The sequence below is a fragment of the Myotis davidii genome, unplaced genomic scaffold (assembly GCF_000327345.1).
Source record: "Myotis davidii unplaced genomic scaffold, ASM32734v1 scaffold1204, whole genome shotgun sequence".
Taxonomy (NCBI): domain Eukaryota; kingdom Metazoa; phylum Chordata; class Mammalia; order Chiroptera; family Vespertilionidae; genus Myotis; species Myotis davidii.
In genome coordinates this window covers 514,518-530,567 of record NW_006294755.1, presented here as the reverse complement: position 1 = coordinate 530,567, position 16,050 = coordinate 514,518, and the positions used below count along the sequence as shown (strand labels likewise).

General features: G+C 40.6%; 2 protein-coding genes across 4 annotated transcripts in view; one reads left to right on the top strand and one right to left on the bottom strand.

Moving 5' to 3' along the window:
- The window catches only part of LOC107184007 (zinc finger protein 333-like), a 15,246-nt gene extending 14,481 nt beyond the window's left edge, over positions 1-765 (bottom strand). Inside the window, exon 1 of the mRNA XM_015567486.1 lies at positions 734-765. Within this exon, the coding sequence (XP_015422972.1) occupies positions 734-765 (32 nt within the window). The remainder of the gene's footprint in view (positions 1-733) is intronic.
- A 3,031-nt stretch (positions 766-3,796) lies between these two features.
- The window catches only part of ADGRE3 (adhesion G protein-coupled receptor E3), a 50,156-nt gene continuing 37,902 nt past the window's right edge, over positions 3,797-16,050 (top strand). Inside the window, exons 1-3 of one of the 3 annotated variants that reach the window (XM_015567494.1) lie at positions 3,797-3,902; positions 6,963-7,013; positions 11,794-11,916. In XM_015567494.1, coding sequence (XP_015422980.1) covers positions 3,878-3,902; positions 6,963-7,013; positions 11,794-11,916 — 199 coding nt within the window. In that variant the 5' untranslated portion in view covers positions 3,797-3,877. Of the gene's footprint in view, positions 3,903-6,962; positions 7,014-7,207; positions 7,369-11,793; positions 11,917-16,050 lie in introns of those variants that run through there. The other 2 variants (XM_015567495.1, XM_015567496.1) reach the window with 2 other exon arrangements.

The following is a 16,050-nucleotide window of genomic DNA, read 5'->3' as shown; positions in this document are numbered from 1 at the left end:
CCGCCGCCGCCGCCGCCGTTGCCCCAGCGCACTTCCGCTTCCGGTCTTGGGACCCCGGGAACGGAAGTAGCCGGGGCTTTGGTTCTCGGGTCCAGAGAAGGTTCGGACAGTGCTGGGAGGTTGACTTATATGTCCAACCTCGGAGGAGAGGAGAAATTCTAGTTTAATTGCCTGAGGGGGTGAGGTTAGGCTATGGGGTTGGGTCAGAAGGACCGGCGAGTGGAGTTGGGGGAATGGACAGGGCTGGGGACGGGTGTACGTCCAATGGGCGGGGGTTGGGGCGGGACCTGGGCTTGGGGGGCGGGGCCTCACTGGCGCGGTGAATGCTCATTGTTTAACTTTTCCCCTTCTCTGGCCTCTACCTTACTCCTTTGGCTTAATCCAACCCCCTACAAAAAAATATATCCTAGGTAAAATTTACTTTTCAGTCTTAATAATTTTTCTTAAAAATAGCATCAAATATAGTCATGAGCTGCATAAAGAGATTTCAGTCAACTAATAACTTCATATACCATGGTGGTTCCTTCAAGATTTTAATGGAGCTGAAAAATTCCTATCCCTTGTGACTTACAAGCTGGCTTCATGTTTTATCGCAATGCAATCCTCAAATACTATTTTATGTTACAACTAGAGGGCTGATGCACGAAAATTTGTGCAAGAGTAGGCCTTCTCCTCCCACCCTCCCTCCGCCAGCACCGCCTTCCCTCCGGCACCCAGGACCCAGGCTGCTTACCTCCAACCACCGGCAGGAGACCCAGGCCCCATTTTCGTCCAGAAGGACATCCAGAATGATGCCTGGAAGGACAACCGGTCTAATTAACATATTACCCTTTTATTATTATAGATTGCCTACAATATTCAGTACAGTAATATGCTGTGCAGGTTTGCAGCTTAGGGGAACAGAATTTGTAATACAAAAATAATGTCTTTGAAAACCAAGTAGAAGTTACTCATTGTAAGAGACATTTACACTAGTAAAGGAAACTTCTGTTTGTAAGGGTGTCTCCCTCCTTGTCTCAAGAAACTCTTATCAATGCAGAAGACAAAGATATAAAATTTACATAACAACCTTACTTTTCTCTGTTACGCTTTTCCTGGTAACCTCCCATAACTGATTCCTTCCACCCCCAATATCTTGTTTTGTCTTTAGCTAAGGGTGGTATTTAAGGTGGTGGCTTCAGCCATTTTGGTGAGTTTTTCCGTTTTACAGTCTCTCCCATGTATACAGGAGGTATACATGTTATTAAGCTTTTGTTTCTTTTTCTCCTGTTAATCTTCAAATACAGAGATGTCTTGTCAAGAACCCAGCAGGGTAGAGAAGAAATTATGTTTTTCTCCTCTACAGAGCAATAGGTTACATCATATAGCCTAGGTGTGTAGTAGGCTATACCATGTAGGTTGTTAAAGTGCACTCTATGATGTCACTTTTGACGTATTTCTCAGAATGCATCCCCATCATTAAGAGGCCCATAACTGTATCTTATTTCTTCTACAACTTGCCTTTCTCTCTAAAATAAGATATGAAAATCTGTTCAAAACAATAGATAGGAAATCTGAGTCTTCTTTCTTAAAATTATGTATTTGTTAAGGAGGAAGAATTATAAGAAGTGCAAATTGGTAATTACAAAATAGTCATGGGGATGTGAAGTATGGCAATATTGTCAATAATATTGTAATAACTATATATGTTGTCATATGGGTACATTTTGGGGGGTGATCACTTCATAAATTATATAAATGTCTAATCACTATGTTGTACATCTGAAACTAATATAATGTATGTCAACTAATTGAAAAAAATTATTTTTAAAAAAATATGTATTTAAAAAATTGTTATTCTCCAGAGCATTTGAGATCTTGCTCCCTGGCATATTTTCTTAGTTTGGCTCAAGTAAACTCTTGTTAAATTTCAGAAAAAATGAATAAATAAATATGCATTTGTTATGTAGTTTAGATAATGATACAGTAGGCAGCTAGGAAAATTCCAGGAGAAGTGGAATAGGGACACTAAGACAAACAGTTAAACAGCAGTTTTCAGCCACCTAGTAAATTCTATCTTCCCTAAACCAAGGACACTTAAGAGTAAATGGTTTGCACTTCTCCCCAACCAGAGGATTGATAGATCAAATCACCCTATTCAGGGAGACAAATAATAGAAATCCAACTAAGTGCCATTTGCCAACCACACCCAAGTACAGACAAATTAAGAAAATAAAGCTCATTTTTTGGTATATCAGCATAAAACTGATGAATATTCTATTGATCCACCCCTAAGAACTCCCTTAAACACCCAACCTTTGAAACCCCTGAAAATGAAAGTCCCAGTGCCCATGCCATTCCCTTCCCCCTGCTCCTCTCCTTCCCCCACAGGTACATGTCCCCTAACCTCTAAGGGACCTCATGAGACTTGCAACCGAGGAAGCAATGGGCAGCGGCATCTCATCCCGTGCTAACCTCCTGAACTTGTCTTCAAGGCCCCTTTTCTTTGATTTCCCAATGAGCCAAGGTAGCCCAGCCTCAGTTCTCCTGTTGCTCTTGTATGACCTTCCTTATTTCACGGTCCTAGAATGTTTTTGCTGCAGTCAATAAATTCCTCCTTGCTTTTCTACACTTTGTCTCTTGATTGAAATATTTCCCTCAAGAACACAAGAACCAAAGTCCATTTGACCCAGCAATCCCACTTCTGGGAATATATCCTAAGAAACTCAAAACACTAATTCAAAAGAATATATGCACTCTTATATTCATTGCAGCATTATTTACAATAGCCAAGATCTAGAAACACCCCAAGTACCCATCAGTAGATGAGTGGATAAAAAAGCAGTGGTACATTTACACAATGGAATACTACTTGGCCATAAAAAAAGATGGAAATCTTACTTTTTGCCACAGCATGGATGGGTCTGGAGAACATTAAGTGAGATGAAGTAAGTCAGCCAGAAAAAGACAAATACCATAATCTCACTAATATGTGGAATCTAATAAATAAATTAAAGAAAAAAATAGAAACAGAAGCATGGAACAGACTGACAACTGTTAGAGGGCAGAGTGGGGTGGGGGGGTACTGGATGAAAGAATGTGAAGGGATTAAGCAAAAAAACATATATACATAACACAAAGACACAAACAACAATATGGTGATAGCCAGCAGAAAAGGAGGGTGAGAGGTAGTTGGAGGTGGGCAAAGGGAGAAAATGGGTATAGAGAGCAGCTTTGCTTGGGGCAATGGGTGCAAGAGACACTGTGCAGATGATGTTTTATTGAATTATACACTTGAAACCTTATGGTTTTGTGAACCAATGTCACTCAATAAATTCAATTTTAAGAAAAGAAAACAAGTGTAGAAAGACATAGAAAATAAAAAAATAAAAAGCAGATCCATGTGCCCTGGCTGGGTGGCTCAGTTGGTTGGAGCATTGTCCCATACACCAAAAGGCTACGGGTTAGATTCCCAGACAGAGCACATACCTAGGTTGTGTGTTTGATCCCTGGTCGGGGTGCATATGGGAAGCAACCTATCGATGTTTTTCACATCAATGTTTCTCTCTCCCTTTCTCCCTCTCCCTTTGTCTCTCTCTAGAATCAATAAAAACATATCCTTTGGTGGAAATTTTAAAAATAAAAAGCAGAACTGTGGGTCTGATGGTGAAAGAAGAGAAGTTCACTTTTCTGAGAATAATTTCCCAAGTCAGTGCATAGAAAATAAACATAAAAAACAGAACCATGGTCTGATGGTGGAAAATGAGAAGTTCACTTTTCTGACAACAATTTCCTTAGTCATTTCTCATGAGTTCACCTTGACACAGGGAAAGTGGTTAGCTTAAAGCACAGTACGGAGCTTTCAGAGTTGGCTGGCAAGGATTACCTGCATGCAGGAATGAGAGGGCCATCACTTCTTCAAGGTATGTGTAAGCTTGACCATGACTGTATCTTAACCTACCCCCTTTCAGGAGCTCCCCAGGTAAACAATTAACTGTCTTTTCCTTCTTCTCTTTTCTCTGTTTTGCTTTGAGCACTCTCCTTTTCTCTTAAATTATGGGTTTTTTTATTGTTTTATTGCTTAAAGTATTACAAAGGGTATTACATATGAAAATTATGGTTTCTTACTTCACCACCCTATTTAAACTATGCTCCCAAATATCCCTAAAATTTTTCTTATGGTCTAATCCAGTGAGTTGTTCACCTTCTTCTATACAGGTTTTGGTTTTTAATTGATATCTTCTCCTTCCTGACAACTTCTTTGATCTAGCACTGCCCTAACTCATTCTTTGCCTCTCTTGCTATTCTTTCTCCCTCAACCCTTTTCCTTTTCCTGTACCAAGGCTGTTATTAATAACAACCAAAAATTTTTGAACACTCACCCTGCACCGTATATGTATTAACCCAGTTAATCCTCTCAATAGGCCCATGAGGCAGATACTATTATTATCCCCATTATACAGATGAGAAAACAGGGGTACAAAGAGGTTTTGTTGCTTGTCAAAAGTCACACACTTTATAAATGGCAGAGCCAGGGTTCTACCCAAGCCACCTGGCTCCAGATCTTTGCTATAATATTCTTTCCATAGGATTCTGCTTGGGGTCTTCATCTCTTTGTCTTTTCCCTCTCCCTGAAGGAATCCATAATCCTGTGGCTTCAACCACAACTTCTTTGTAGATAGTTCCCCAACTCTGAAATCCAGTCCATCCTTCGGGCTCCAGGTCAAAGAACTGTCAACAGCCACAAAATCATAGTTTACATTTATCAAGCACCTGCTTTAGCCTGGCATCAAGCTAAAATGTTTTCCACTCATTATGACACAGCATCTTCACATTACAGATGTGAAGTAGCATTATGGAAAGGTTATAGAGTTGCTTAAAACCTCACAGTTATTTATTTTCAGAGGGAGAGACACATCATAAATTCTATCAAAATAATATAGACTACTTGAAAACAAATGCCATGTTCCCTCCCATGACATCTATAATAATAAAAGCATAATATGCTAATTAGGCCAGACATTCTTCCAGACGACCTTCTGTACAAAGCTGAGTGCCAGCATAATATGCTAATTAGGCCAGACGACCTTCTGTACAAAGCTGAGTGCCGGAGGGAAGCTGGTGCCAGCAGAAGGGGGAAGGAAGGCCTACTCTTGCATGAATTTCATGCATTGGGCCTCTAGTCTCACATAGAAGAGATGTCTGTGGAATTAAGTTTAAGTGAGAGAGTATGCTATTTAAATGCGAGAAGCCCAAGCAAGATATTTCCTGCTTTGGGGGCAACTGGAGGCAGAGTCCTAGACACTTCAGAGATGGATTATTTGTGACTTTTGGTTATCCATGAACTCTCTGCCCTCATCACAGGATGTAACAAGTAGTGGAATCAAATGAGCATCAGGTCAAGAATTAGAAAAGGATTCTCATGCAAATAAAATGATAATAGAGGCAGCCAGCATTTTTCCCCTTTTTGTTTTCTCTTTTTCTTAAGGCAGCTAGCATTTATGGAGGATTTCTGCCAGACTTTATGTGCTTCCTCATTTATGTTATTGTCCCAATAACAGGAAATGGCAATACCCAAGTTGGCCATGCTGGTGTCTGAGCAAACTGAAACTGAGGACTAAAGAGTCCGTGGATGATTTCGAAAGTCTTTTAGAGCTCTGGCATTCCAGCATGCTGATGACTTTCCAGAAACTCTGATTTAAGATGCATGCACATATTATAGAGAGTGGTGGTGCTGGTGGGGCAGAAAGAAAACCCTAAAGACTAGCCTTGAGGATATGTGATAGGGCCCAGATTGCCTGAGTTTTAGGAAACACTTTGCAGTCATATGTTTTACTAGTTGGCTCTGGCCATGATTATTGACAAATGGGGTGGGAATGTTTCAATATGAACCGCCAGCATAGTTCTTTTAGTATGAACTGGCTGAAATTTAGCTCTCGTGACTAGTAACCTTACTTGCAATTTTGATTACCCCCTAAGAAAGTGGGTCCTGCTGATGAGTAGATAAAGAAAACTTAGTATATTCATACACTTAAATAACATTCAGCCTTTAAAAAGAAGGAAGTCCTGCCATTTGTGACAATATGAATGAACCTTGCGGACATTATGCTAAGTGAAATAAGCCAGACACTGAAGAAAAAATACTGCATGATTCTACTTATAGGAAGTATCTAGTGTAGTCAACCTCATAGAAGCAGAAAATAGAATGGTTGTTTCCAGACGCTAGAGGGATGGGTTAAATGAGGAGTTGTTTTTCCATGATTCTAAAGTTTTTGTTATACAAGATGAATAAGGTATAGAAATCCATTGTAAAACGTTGGCCTGGAGACTGAGGGGTCCCGGGTTCGATTCCGGTAAAGGCATGTGCCTTGGTTGCGGGCACATCCCCAGTGGGGGGCATGCAGGAGGCAGCTGGTCGATGCTTCTCTCTCATCGATGTTTCTGGCTCTCTGTCTCTCTTGCTTCCTCTCTGTAAAAAATCAGTGGAATATATATAAAAATAAATAAATAAAAATAAAAAGTGGTTCCCAGTAATGGAAGGGTTTGCGGGTGATGGATGTAGATGAGGGTGGACTAGCTTGGTGGACATGAGATAAACTTTGATTCCTGTGCAGCCTGACCAAGGTTGACATGTTGGGAGGAAGCCCAAACTACCCTAGGCCCTGAGACCACATGAAGGGACAGTAATGCCCAAATAGTTTCCAGCCACTCCAGCCCCGGCCACTCCAGCCCCAGCCACTCCAGCCCCAGCCACTATGTAACTGCAGCAATTTTTTAAGAAACCCTGCGTCAGAATCACCCAGTTAGGCTTTTCCCGAATCTCTGGCCCACGGGTATCATAATAAAATGAAGGTGATTATTTTAAGCTGCTACATTTTGTGATGGTTTTTTTTATAGTAATAGATAACAGATACACAGTCCTTGGAGAATTTCCTGAGATCTTTTCTCAATAGTTTCATGTCTCTCCCTTTTCCCTGTTCCAGGACTCTGCATTCTGCTGAGTTTGTCAGGAGTCATGATTCAGAAGGCCAACTGTGAGTGCAAAAAGCCTGCCGCTTCCATCATCAGAGACCAGAGAGGGGGTAGACTAAAGAACTGGGGACACCCACATCCTCTGACAATCTAGAAAAAGAGGCTTGCTCCTGTGTTGTTTCTTTTTTAATTGATCATTTTATCAAATTTGGATATATTTTAACTTATCTTTTTATGTTACTTTTATTAGTCTATTTGTTTGCTTTTAGTACCCACAGTGTATACAATGTGGAGACAGAACAATGAATAAAAAGAAGTCTTTTGAAGTAAACACTCAAGTGGGGAGAAACAGCATGATGGTCACCATTTCATTCTGATTATAAGCACATCAACACAAAATGAACAAGATCATTTCAGGTTAGCTTTAAATCCTTGGAGATCTCACTGGATTATGGTTCAGAAGGTCTAGGGTGAGGTCTGAGATTCTGCATTTTTATCCAGGGGATGCATTCTGAGTAGCCAAGCTCTACATAGTGGGACCCCATCATATTCCCAGCACGATGTATTAATTCACTCCTCACAATAACCCATTTTACAAATGAGGAAATTGAGGCACAGAGAGTTTAAGATACTTGTGCAAAAACACACAGCTATTAAGTAGTGAAGCCAGAATTGAACCCAGGGCCCCAAGTCTTGACTAACTCCTTCTCCTTTTATAAATTCTGCAATGATCTTGAGAATGACACAGTTATGATTAATTGAAATTTTTCTGTTAACATTAATTTGTTTAATGCCAACCCCAGTTCTACATTATGCACAGTCTCTACAACTTGGGTTCGGTGTTTCTTATATTTTTTAGATTTTTTTTAATTTATTTTTTAGGTATAGTTGACATACAATATATTAGTTACAGGTGTACAACTTAATCATTAGACATTTATGAAATCTTGCCATTTGCCGTAACCTGGATAGATCTAGAGGGTATATGCTAAGTGAAATAATTCAGATGGAGAAAGTCAAATGTCGTATGATCTCACTTGTATGTGGAATCTATAAAACAAAGGGAACAAACAAAAGAGAAACAAATTCTTAGGTATAGAGAAAAAACTGATGGTTGCCATATAGAAGAGGGCTGGGGAGTGGGGGGGAATAGGTGAAAAAGAAAAAGGGTTAAGAAGTACAAATTGCCAGTTATAAAAAGTCACAGGGAGTGCGACTCTGGAGCCAAGGTATCTACTTGATATTCCGCTGCCTCTGCTCATACTGAAAACATGGAAACATGGAGGCCTCAACCTCAGCCATGGCTCCAAAGGCAAAGGTCAGCACCGATGGCCGTCAGCACCTAATGATGTGACTGACTCAAGGACATTTCTCTTGGATTTGCCCACAGACTTATAGATCTTCTACGCTGTATACAGGAACAGACCCCAAACTCCATGAAGACAAACATTCCTCTGTTCAGGATGTTGTCCTATGTCTCTTCATCTGGCAGTCACACTGTACAACAGCTCATGACATGTTCAGGGTTGAGCCTCACAGTCAGCCAGCTTGAGAGAAAATCTCACCCATGAACAGAACAACAGCAATCAAGACCCGATTACAACAGGAGAGCCCAAATAACCCACAAAAGGGACACTCCTAGAGCATCCAGCCCAGGAGTTCAAGGTGACTACACCACTGGGTCCCACAGGACATTTATTACAAAAGGCCACCCCATGAAAACTGAAAATCAAACAGTTCTATCTAATACATAGAAACAAACACAAAGAGACAACTAAAATGGGGAGACAAAGAAAAAGGGGATGAATCTTCAGAAAAAGAGGTAAATGAAACGGAGGTAAGCAAATTTTCAGACATAGAGTTCAGAGTAATGCTTATAAGGATGCTCAAGGAACTACAAAGAACTTAATGGAACTACAAGGAACTTAGAGGAAACTACATCAACATGAAAAGGGCATGGAAACCATGAATAAAAACTAGTCTGAAATGAAGAATACTATACTGACATCAAGAATACACTGGAAATAATTAGAAGTAAGCTGGATGAAGCAGAGAATTGAATCAGTGATTTGTGAGACAACGTAGGAAAAAACACTCAATTAGAGCAACTAAAAGGAAAAACACTTAAAAAGCATGAGGATAGTTTAAGGGGACTTTGAGACAACATGAATCAGAACAACATGTGAATTATAGGGGTCCCAAAGGGAGAAGAAAGTGAGCAAGGGATAGAGAACCCATTTGAAGAAATAATGACAGAAAACTTCCTTAACCTGGTGAAGAAAAAGTTCAGGAAGTACAGAGAGTCCCAGTCAAGATGAACTCAAAGAGCCCTGACCAGTTTAGTTAAGTGATTAGAAAGTCAGCCCTAGGACTGAAAAATCCCAGGTTCGATTCCCATTAAGAGCAACATACTTTGGTTACAGGTTCGAACCTGGGCCCAAATATACCTCCTGGGTGCGTGCAGGAGGAAACCAATCAATGTGTCTCTCACATTAATGTTTCTCTCTCCATCTCTCCCCCTCCCTTCCACTCTTTCTAAAAAGTAGTGGAAAAAATATTCTTGTTTGAGGATTAACAACTACAAAAAAAGAGACCCAAGACACATTATAATTAAAAAGGCAAATGTTCCTAGAAGAAACCATAGACAACAAAATCTCAGACATCTCTTGTAGTAATATGTTTGCAGATACATCTCCTAGGGCAGTGGTCAGTGAACTCATTAGTCAACAGAGCCAAATATCAACGGTACAACAATTGAAATTTCTTTTGAGCCAAATTTTTTAAACTTAAACTATATAGGTAGGTACATTGTTATTAACTTATAGAAATTATTGGAGTAGAGGATATACAGTGATGCAATGAACAATTCAATAAGAAATTCTGACTTAGTTCTTTGCCTAGATTTTTTTTTTTTTTTTTAGTTTCTTTTTCTGAGAATTCATTATTAATGTATAAAAATTCCATTGGTGTCTGGGTTTTTATTTTGTATCCTGCTACAGTGCCAAGTTAATTTATTAAATCTAGTAGTTTTTTGGTGAAATCTTTAAGGTTTTCTCAAAGTCAATGATTATCAAAGAAATGCAAATTAAAACAACAATGAGGTATCACCTCACACCTATCAGAATGACTACCATCAACAAATCAACAAATGACAAGTGTTGGTGAGAATGTGGAGAAAAAGGAACCCTAGTACACTGCTGGTAGAAATGCTGACTGATGCAGCCACTATGGAAAACAGTGCGGAGTTTCCTCAAAAATTTAAAAATGGAACCGCCATTTGACCCAGTAATCCCACTTCTAAGAACACTAGAGGCACAGTGCACAAAATTTATGCATGGGCGGGGGTCCCTCAGCCCGGCCTGCATCCTCTCTCAATCCAGGACCCCTTGGATAGGGTCCCTAGACCTGACCAGTGATCAGGGCCTATCGGGGCTTTCCTTCCCCCAGCTGCCAGCAGCTGACCCCACCTCCACCACTGCTACTGCTTGCCATCTGTGTGGCAGTGCCCCCCCCCTCTTCCCCACCACACCACCAGCTGCCTCCCTCTGCAGGCAATAGGCAACAGACATGGGGTGTGATCACTTAGCTGGCCTGGCTATTGTAAATAACACTGCTATGAACATGGTTGGTGTTTCAGGATTCTTAGGATATCTATAATAATAAAAGTGTAATATGCAAATCAACCAAACAGCAGAACAACTGCCTGGTTGGCCATGCTATGACATGCACTGGTGCCAGACCAGCCAAGATGGGTGCAATGCGATTGGTTGGGGAGGGCCCCACCATCGCCCCACGATAGCCCCACAGAAGGAGGCCCAGGCCATCCTCTGTGCAGTGACCGATTGCAGAGCCCCATGATTGATTACCCCAAAGAGGGAGGCCCAGGCTATCTGACCAGGGTTGCTGCGATGATCGCCTCTGCAGGGCAATTGCTGGCCAGCCCTGAATACCTGCCACAGTGTCACTGGCCAGTGGCCTGGGCCTCCCTCTGTGGCTGCTGGCCAGGTAGCTGGGACCTGCCTCTGCTGGGCAATCGATCGTGGAACCCTGCAATCAATTGCCCAGCAGAGGGGGGCCCCACCTACCCAACCGGGGCTCCACAATCAATCACTGCACAAGAGGGGCTCTGCCTACCTGCCGCAGCACCTCTGGTCAGGTAGCCTGGGCCTCCCTCTTTGGGGCAATCAATCATGGGACCCCTAACTGCCCCCCCACCAGCCTGGTCGCCCCCAACTGCCCCCCAAGCAGGCCTGTTCACCCCACACAGCCTGCTGTTCAGTTGTTTGGTCATCCCTCACTAACCCCCCTACCAGCCTTGTTGCCCCACCCAGCCTGCTGTTTGGTCACCCGTCCAGTTGTTTTAGTCGTGGTGGCCCCTGGCTTTCTATATATTAGGATATGCATAGCCCATGGACACAGACAATAGTTCAGTGAAGGCCTGGCATGGGGTGGGGGCTGGGTGGAAGCCAGCAAAGGGTGGGGGTTGGAAATGAGGGACATCTGTAATACTATCAACAATACAAAATAAATTTTAAAATAATAATAACTTTTTAAATAAAAAAAATAGTCTCATGATGTAAAGTACAGCATAAAGAATATAGTCAACAATGTTTTAGGAACTATGTATGGTGTCAGGTGGGTACTAGACTTATCAGATTGATCACTTTGTAAGGTATATAAATAGTATCTCTATTTTTTTTTTTTACTGCACTGAGACCTCACAAAAGGGAAAACGTACAAGTCCCCCTTAGTCTTGAGGGGCCCTGTTCAGAAGCAAAGCCAAATAATAACTCAAGAGTTTTTAACCCAGGTGGATCTGACCTGCCTCTCTTCTCCCTGCAGGTGCCTGTCCTCCGTGCCCCCAAAATGCTGTTTGTGTCGATGGCACAAACTGTACCTGCAACTCTGGATACACCTCCCAATCTGGGAAGAAATTCTTCACATACCCCTTGGAGATATGTCAAGGTAAAGGGGTAGTTTTCAAATTACCCAGAGTTGGAACTGGAAGGTAGGCAGCATAAGAGCTGTGGGGAGGTAACAGTAATGTACAATGCTGAAAACTACCAGTCAACCTTCACCAAGAAACACTTTCATGAAGTTTGCAAAGGGGGAGCTCTTCCAGAACCTAGCTAGGTCTCAGTATTCTCCTCTATAACATGGGAGTGGTCATGCTGACTTTATGAGGGTGGTAGGCAATTGAATAAGGTAATGAAATTGACAGTACTTCGTGGATTATGAAACATCATATAAATGGTGCTCTTTAAGTTCAAAAAATAGAACATGCATGAAGTCATAGCAAAGAGAGAATAAAAGCTTGGGCAGAAATTTTTCTAATATAAGTTCCTATGGTCCCCTAAGATGCAAAATGCAATCTCAGCTCAATAATTAAAAGGTCCAAGCCTACGGGAGAATGAACACTCCAGACTTGAGTTAATAGTGGTTTGTTTCCCTCCCCTAGTTCAAGCACCCTCCTGGTTGGAAGCCTGCGGTCAGTCCTCTTTCCCGCTTAACACTTCTACTCTTCTCTGCCCCATCTTGCTACAGTTGGAACCCAGAAGAAAGAGGAAAAGGAAGTAGGAAAGTCTCTACTTGGCTGATGCTATTGTTGCCATTTAGCCTCTATGTTCCCCAGTTAGAGCCTTTCTCTATGATAGCCTTTGTGGGTTGTATGAAGATAATGCCCCTCTTACCCAGTCACTGCCCTGAAATTCCCTTGATAACAATAAGTTCCTTTCTACACCTTCCTCATCCTGGAGGAATCTTGTGCTTCCTCAATGAACTTCAAGGAGATGTTGCTGGAAACCTTTGGCATTTTCCTCTCCAGGTGACCCTCTTGAACAGAACCTAAGCAACCCCACACCAGAAATCACTCACATCTGACCCAGCTCTAGTTCTTGGGAAATAGTCACCCACCTTTGCCCAAGAAACTTGAGATGTGCAGGTGAAGTAGATATCTCTTCTTTGCCCAATGCAAGGCAATGGCTCACCCTTTCGATTTTTTAGGAAGAAATCAGCTGGGTCCCCACAAAATACAGACAATGTATGTGATTAGCTGAGTGAACTCCTTAAAATCTCTCTCTCTCTCTCTCTCTCTCTCAGTGAGATGAAGAGGAAAGAACCCACACATATTTCTCTTCTTGAGTAGGAGTGGAGGGGCTCACAGCACAGCATCAGCTCTCTCCAAATAAATCCTCTCTCTTTTACTCATCAACTCCTGATCCTTCAAACCCTTAATAGAATCTGGCCATATGATCCTTAAAAATCATATGGCCAGATTCTAGACACCTTCTCCTTTGTATATGTTGCATCTGGGCCATTTCCTCACTTGGCAATATGGCATCTACTCCAGTTGGTGACAATGCTGAAACTTCTGCTTTAAAAACTGTGATTATAGCCGAAACCGGTTTGGCTCAGTGGATAGAGCATCGGCCTGCGGACTGAAGGGTCCCCGTTTCGATTCCGGTCAGGGGCATGTACCTGGGTTGCAGGCATATCTCCCATGGGAGATGTGCAGGAGGCAGCTGATCGATGTTTCTCTCTCATCGATGTTTCTGACTCACTCTCTCTCTCCTTTCCTCTCTGTAAAAAATCAATAAAATATATTTTTAAAAAAACCTGTGATTATAATAAATTAACATCAAAGTATTATCTCACTATGTGCATTGTAGGGAATGGAAATGATATTAAAGAAAACTTAACAAAGACAATCACAAGTACAAAGATCTTTGGATTGAAATATGTCTAAATGATTCCATAAAAAGAAAATGAAGTCACTGTATCCATAGCCTGGTAAGCGATAGGGACATTGAGTTGGAGACATAATTGGGGACCAGTCTTATAAAGCCATGATCATCTTTTAATTGGGATTTAATTCATATGCCATAAAATCCATACTTTTAAAATATATAATTTATTTGGTTTTAATATATTCCAAAATCGTGTACCATTACTACTAATTCTAGAACATTTCACCACCTAAAAAAAAACCCCACCAAACTCATTAGCAGGACTCTTCATTTACCCCTCCCCCCCGCCCTTGGAAAAACACTAATCTGCTTTTGTCTCCATGGATTTGCCTATTCTGGACATTTTATTTAAATGGAACCACATAATATATATATATACCTATGTGGTCATTTGTGTCTGGCTTCTTCCACTCAGCATAATGTTTTCCAAATTCATTCTTGTTGCAGTATGGATCAGTAATTCATTCCTTTTTATGGCTGAATAATAGCCATTATATAAATAGATCACATTTTATTTATCTATTCATCAATTGATAGACATTTGTGTTGTTTCCAGTTTGGGACTCTTATGAATAATGCTGCTGTGAACATCATGTACAAGTATTTGTTTGAACATCTGTTTTCAATCCTTTGGGGGGCGGGTATATACTTAGGAGTGGAATCAATGAGTCATAGGGTAACTATGCTTGACTTTTTGAGAACTTGTGAACTGTTTTCCAAAGTGGTTGTGCCATTTTACATTTCCACCAGCAATGTCTGAGAGTTCCGAGTTCCAAGTTCCCCACATCCTTCCCAACACTTATGGTCTGTCTTTTTTATTGTAGTCTATATCGTGGGTATGAAGTGATATTACATTGTAGTTTTGATTTGCATTTCCCTAGTGACTAATGATGTTCAGCATCTTTTCATGTGCTTCCTATCTTCTTTGAAGAAATGTCTATCAGACCTGGCCAATGTAACTCAGTTGGTTGAGTGTCTTCCCATACGCCAAATGGTTGCTGGTTCAATCCCCAGTGGGGGGCATGCAGGAGGCAGCCAATCAAATCAATGTTTTGCTCTCACATTGATGTTTCTCTCTCTCCCTCTCCCTTTCTCTCTCTCTTAAAATCAATTAAAAAACAAACAAATAACCTTCCATGTTTAAAGAAAGAATTGTCTATCAAATTATTCACCCATTTACCCATTTTTAATTGGGTTATTTGTATTTTTTTTTCTTGTTGCTGAGCTGTGGTTCTTTATATAAAGTTATTAAGGATTTTAAACTAGTGGCTAAGATTTTCTATTTTTTTAATTTTTTATTAGAAGTTTCTTTGCTTGAGCATATGATTGAGTTTATTAAAATGTATATTTTCTGTTCAAGGAATGTGAGATTCTCCCAGTGCATCGTTCTCTGTCTCTTTCAGTCTTTCTCTATTTCTGTTTCTTTCTACCTCTGTGCGTGTGTGTGTCTGTCTGTCTGTCTTTTTCTCTCTGTGTGTGTTTATTAATTTTATTTATTCATCAGTTTCTCCATATTCTTATTTATTTTTATCCACTAGATTTCCCTCTGTTTGTGTATGCTTATTGATTGTGATATTCATTTTCACTCTATCTGTATTTATTTTTTATCTACTAGTTCTGAGAGAACTAAATTGAATATACCAGTGCAATTGTATTTTGATTTGTTCTTGTTTCTTGCATTTCAACTTGTTTTTGCTTTTTGTATTTATTGATCTGCTATGTTGTTTAGTGGATACATAATTATGACTGAAATAAAATTTTCTTTTAAACATCAATACGTAGTGTCCCACTTACCTGATTTAGAGCTTTGAACCTTAAATTCCACTGAATCTGGTATTAATATTACATGTTCTGTTTTATTTCTGTTTTAATTTTCCTAGCATCTCTTTGTATACTCCTTTATTAGTAACATTCTTTTTTAAGTATATTTTTATTGATTTTAGAGAGGAAGGAAAAGAGAGAGGGAGAGATAGAAACATCAATGATGAGAGAGAATCATTGACCAGCTGCTTCCTGCATGCCTCCTACTGGGGATCAAGCCCACAACTTGGGCATGTGCCTTTGACTGGAATTGAACCCAGGACCTTTCAGTCCATAGGCCAACGCTCTATCCACTGAGCTAAACCGGTTTCGGCTAGATTTTTTTGTCTTGGGGTCCAAGACACCATAACTGATACATAAATACATCAGCAAACCTGTATGAATCTCTAAGCCAGTGATTTTCAACCGTTATGCCATAGTACACTGGTGTGCCGCAAGAATTTTTAAAATATGCAATATCTGACTATTCAGTCAGGGCCACCAACTTCTTTTCCCTTAGGTTGTCAAGTTAAAAAAAACTTGACAAAAAAAA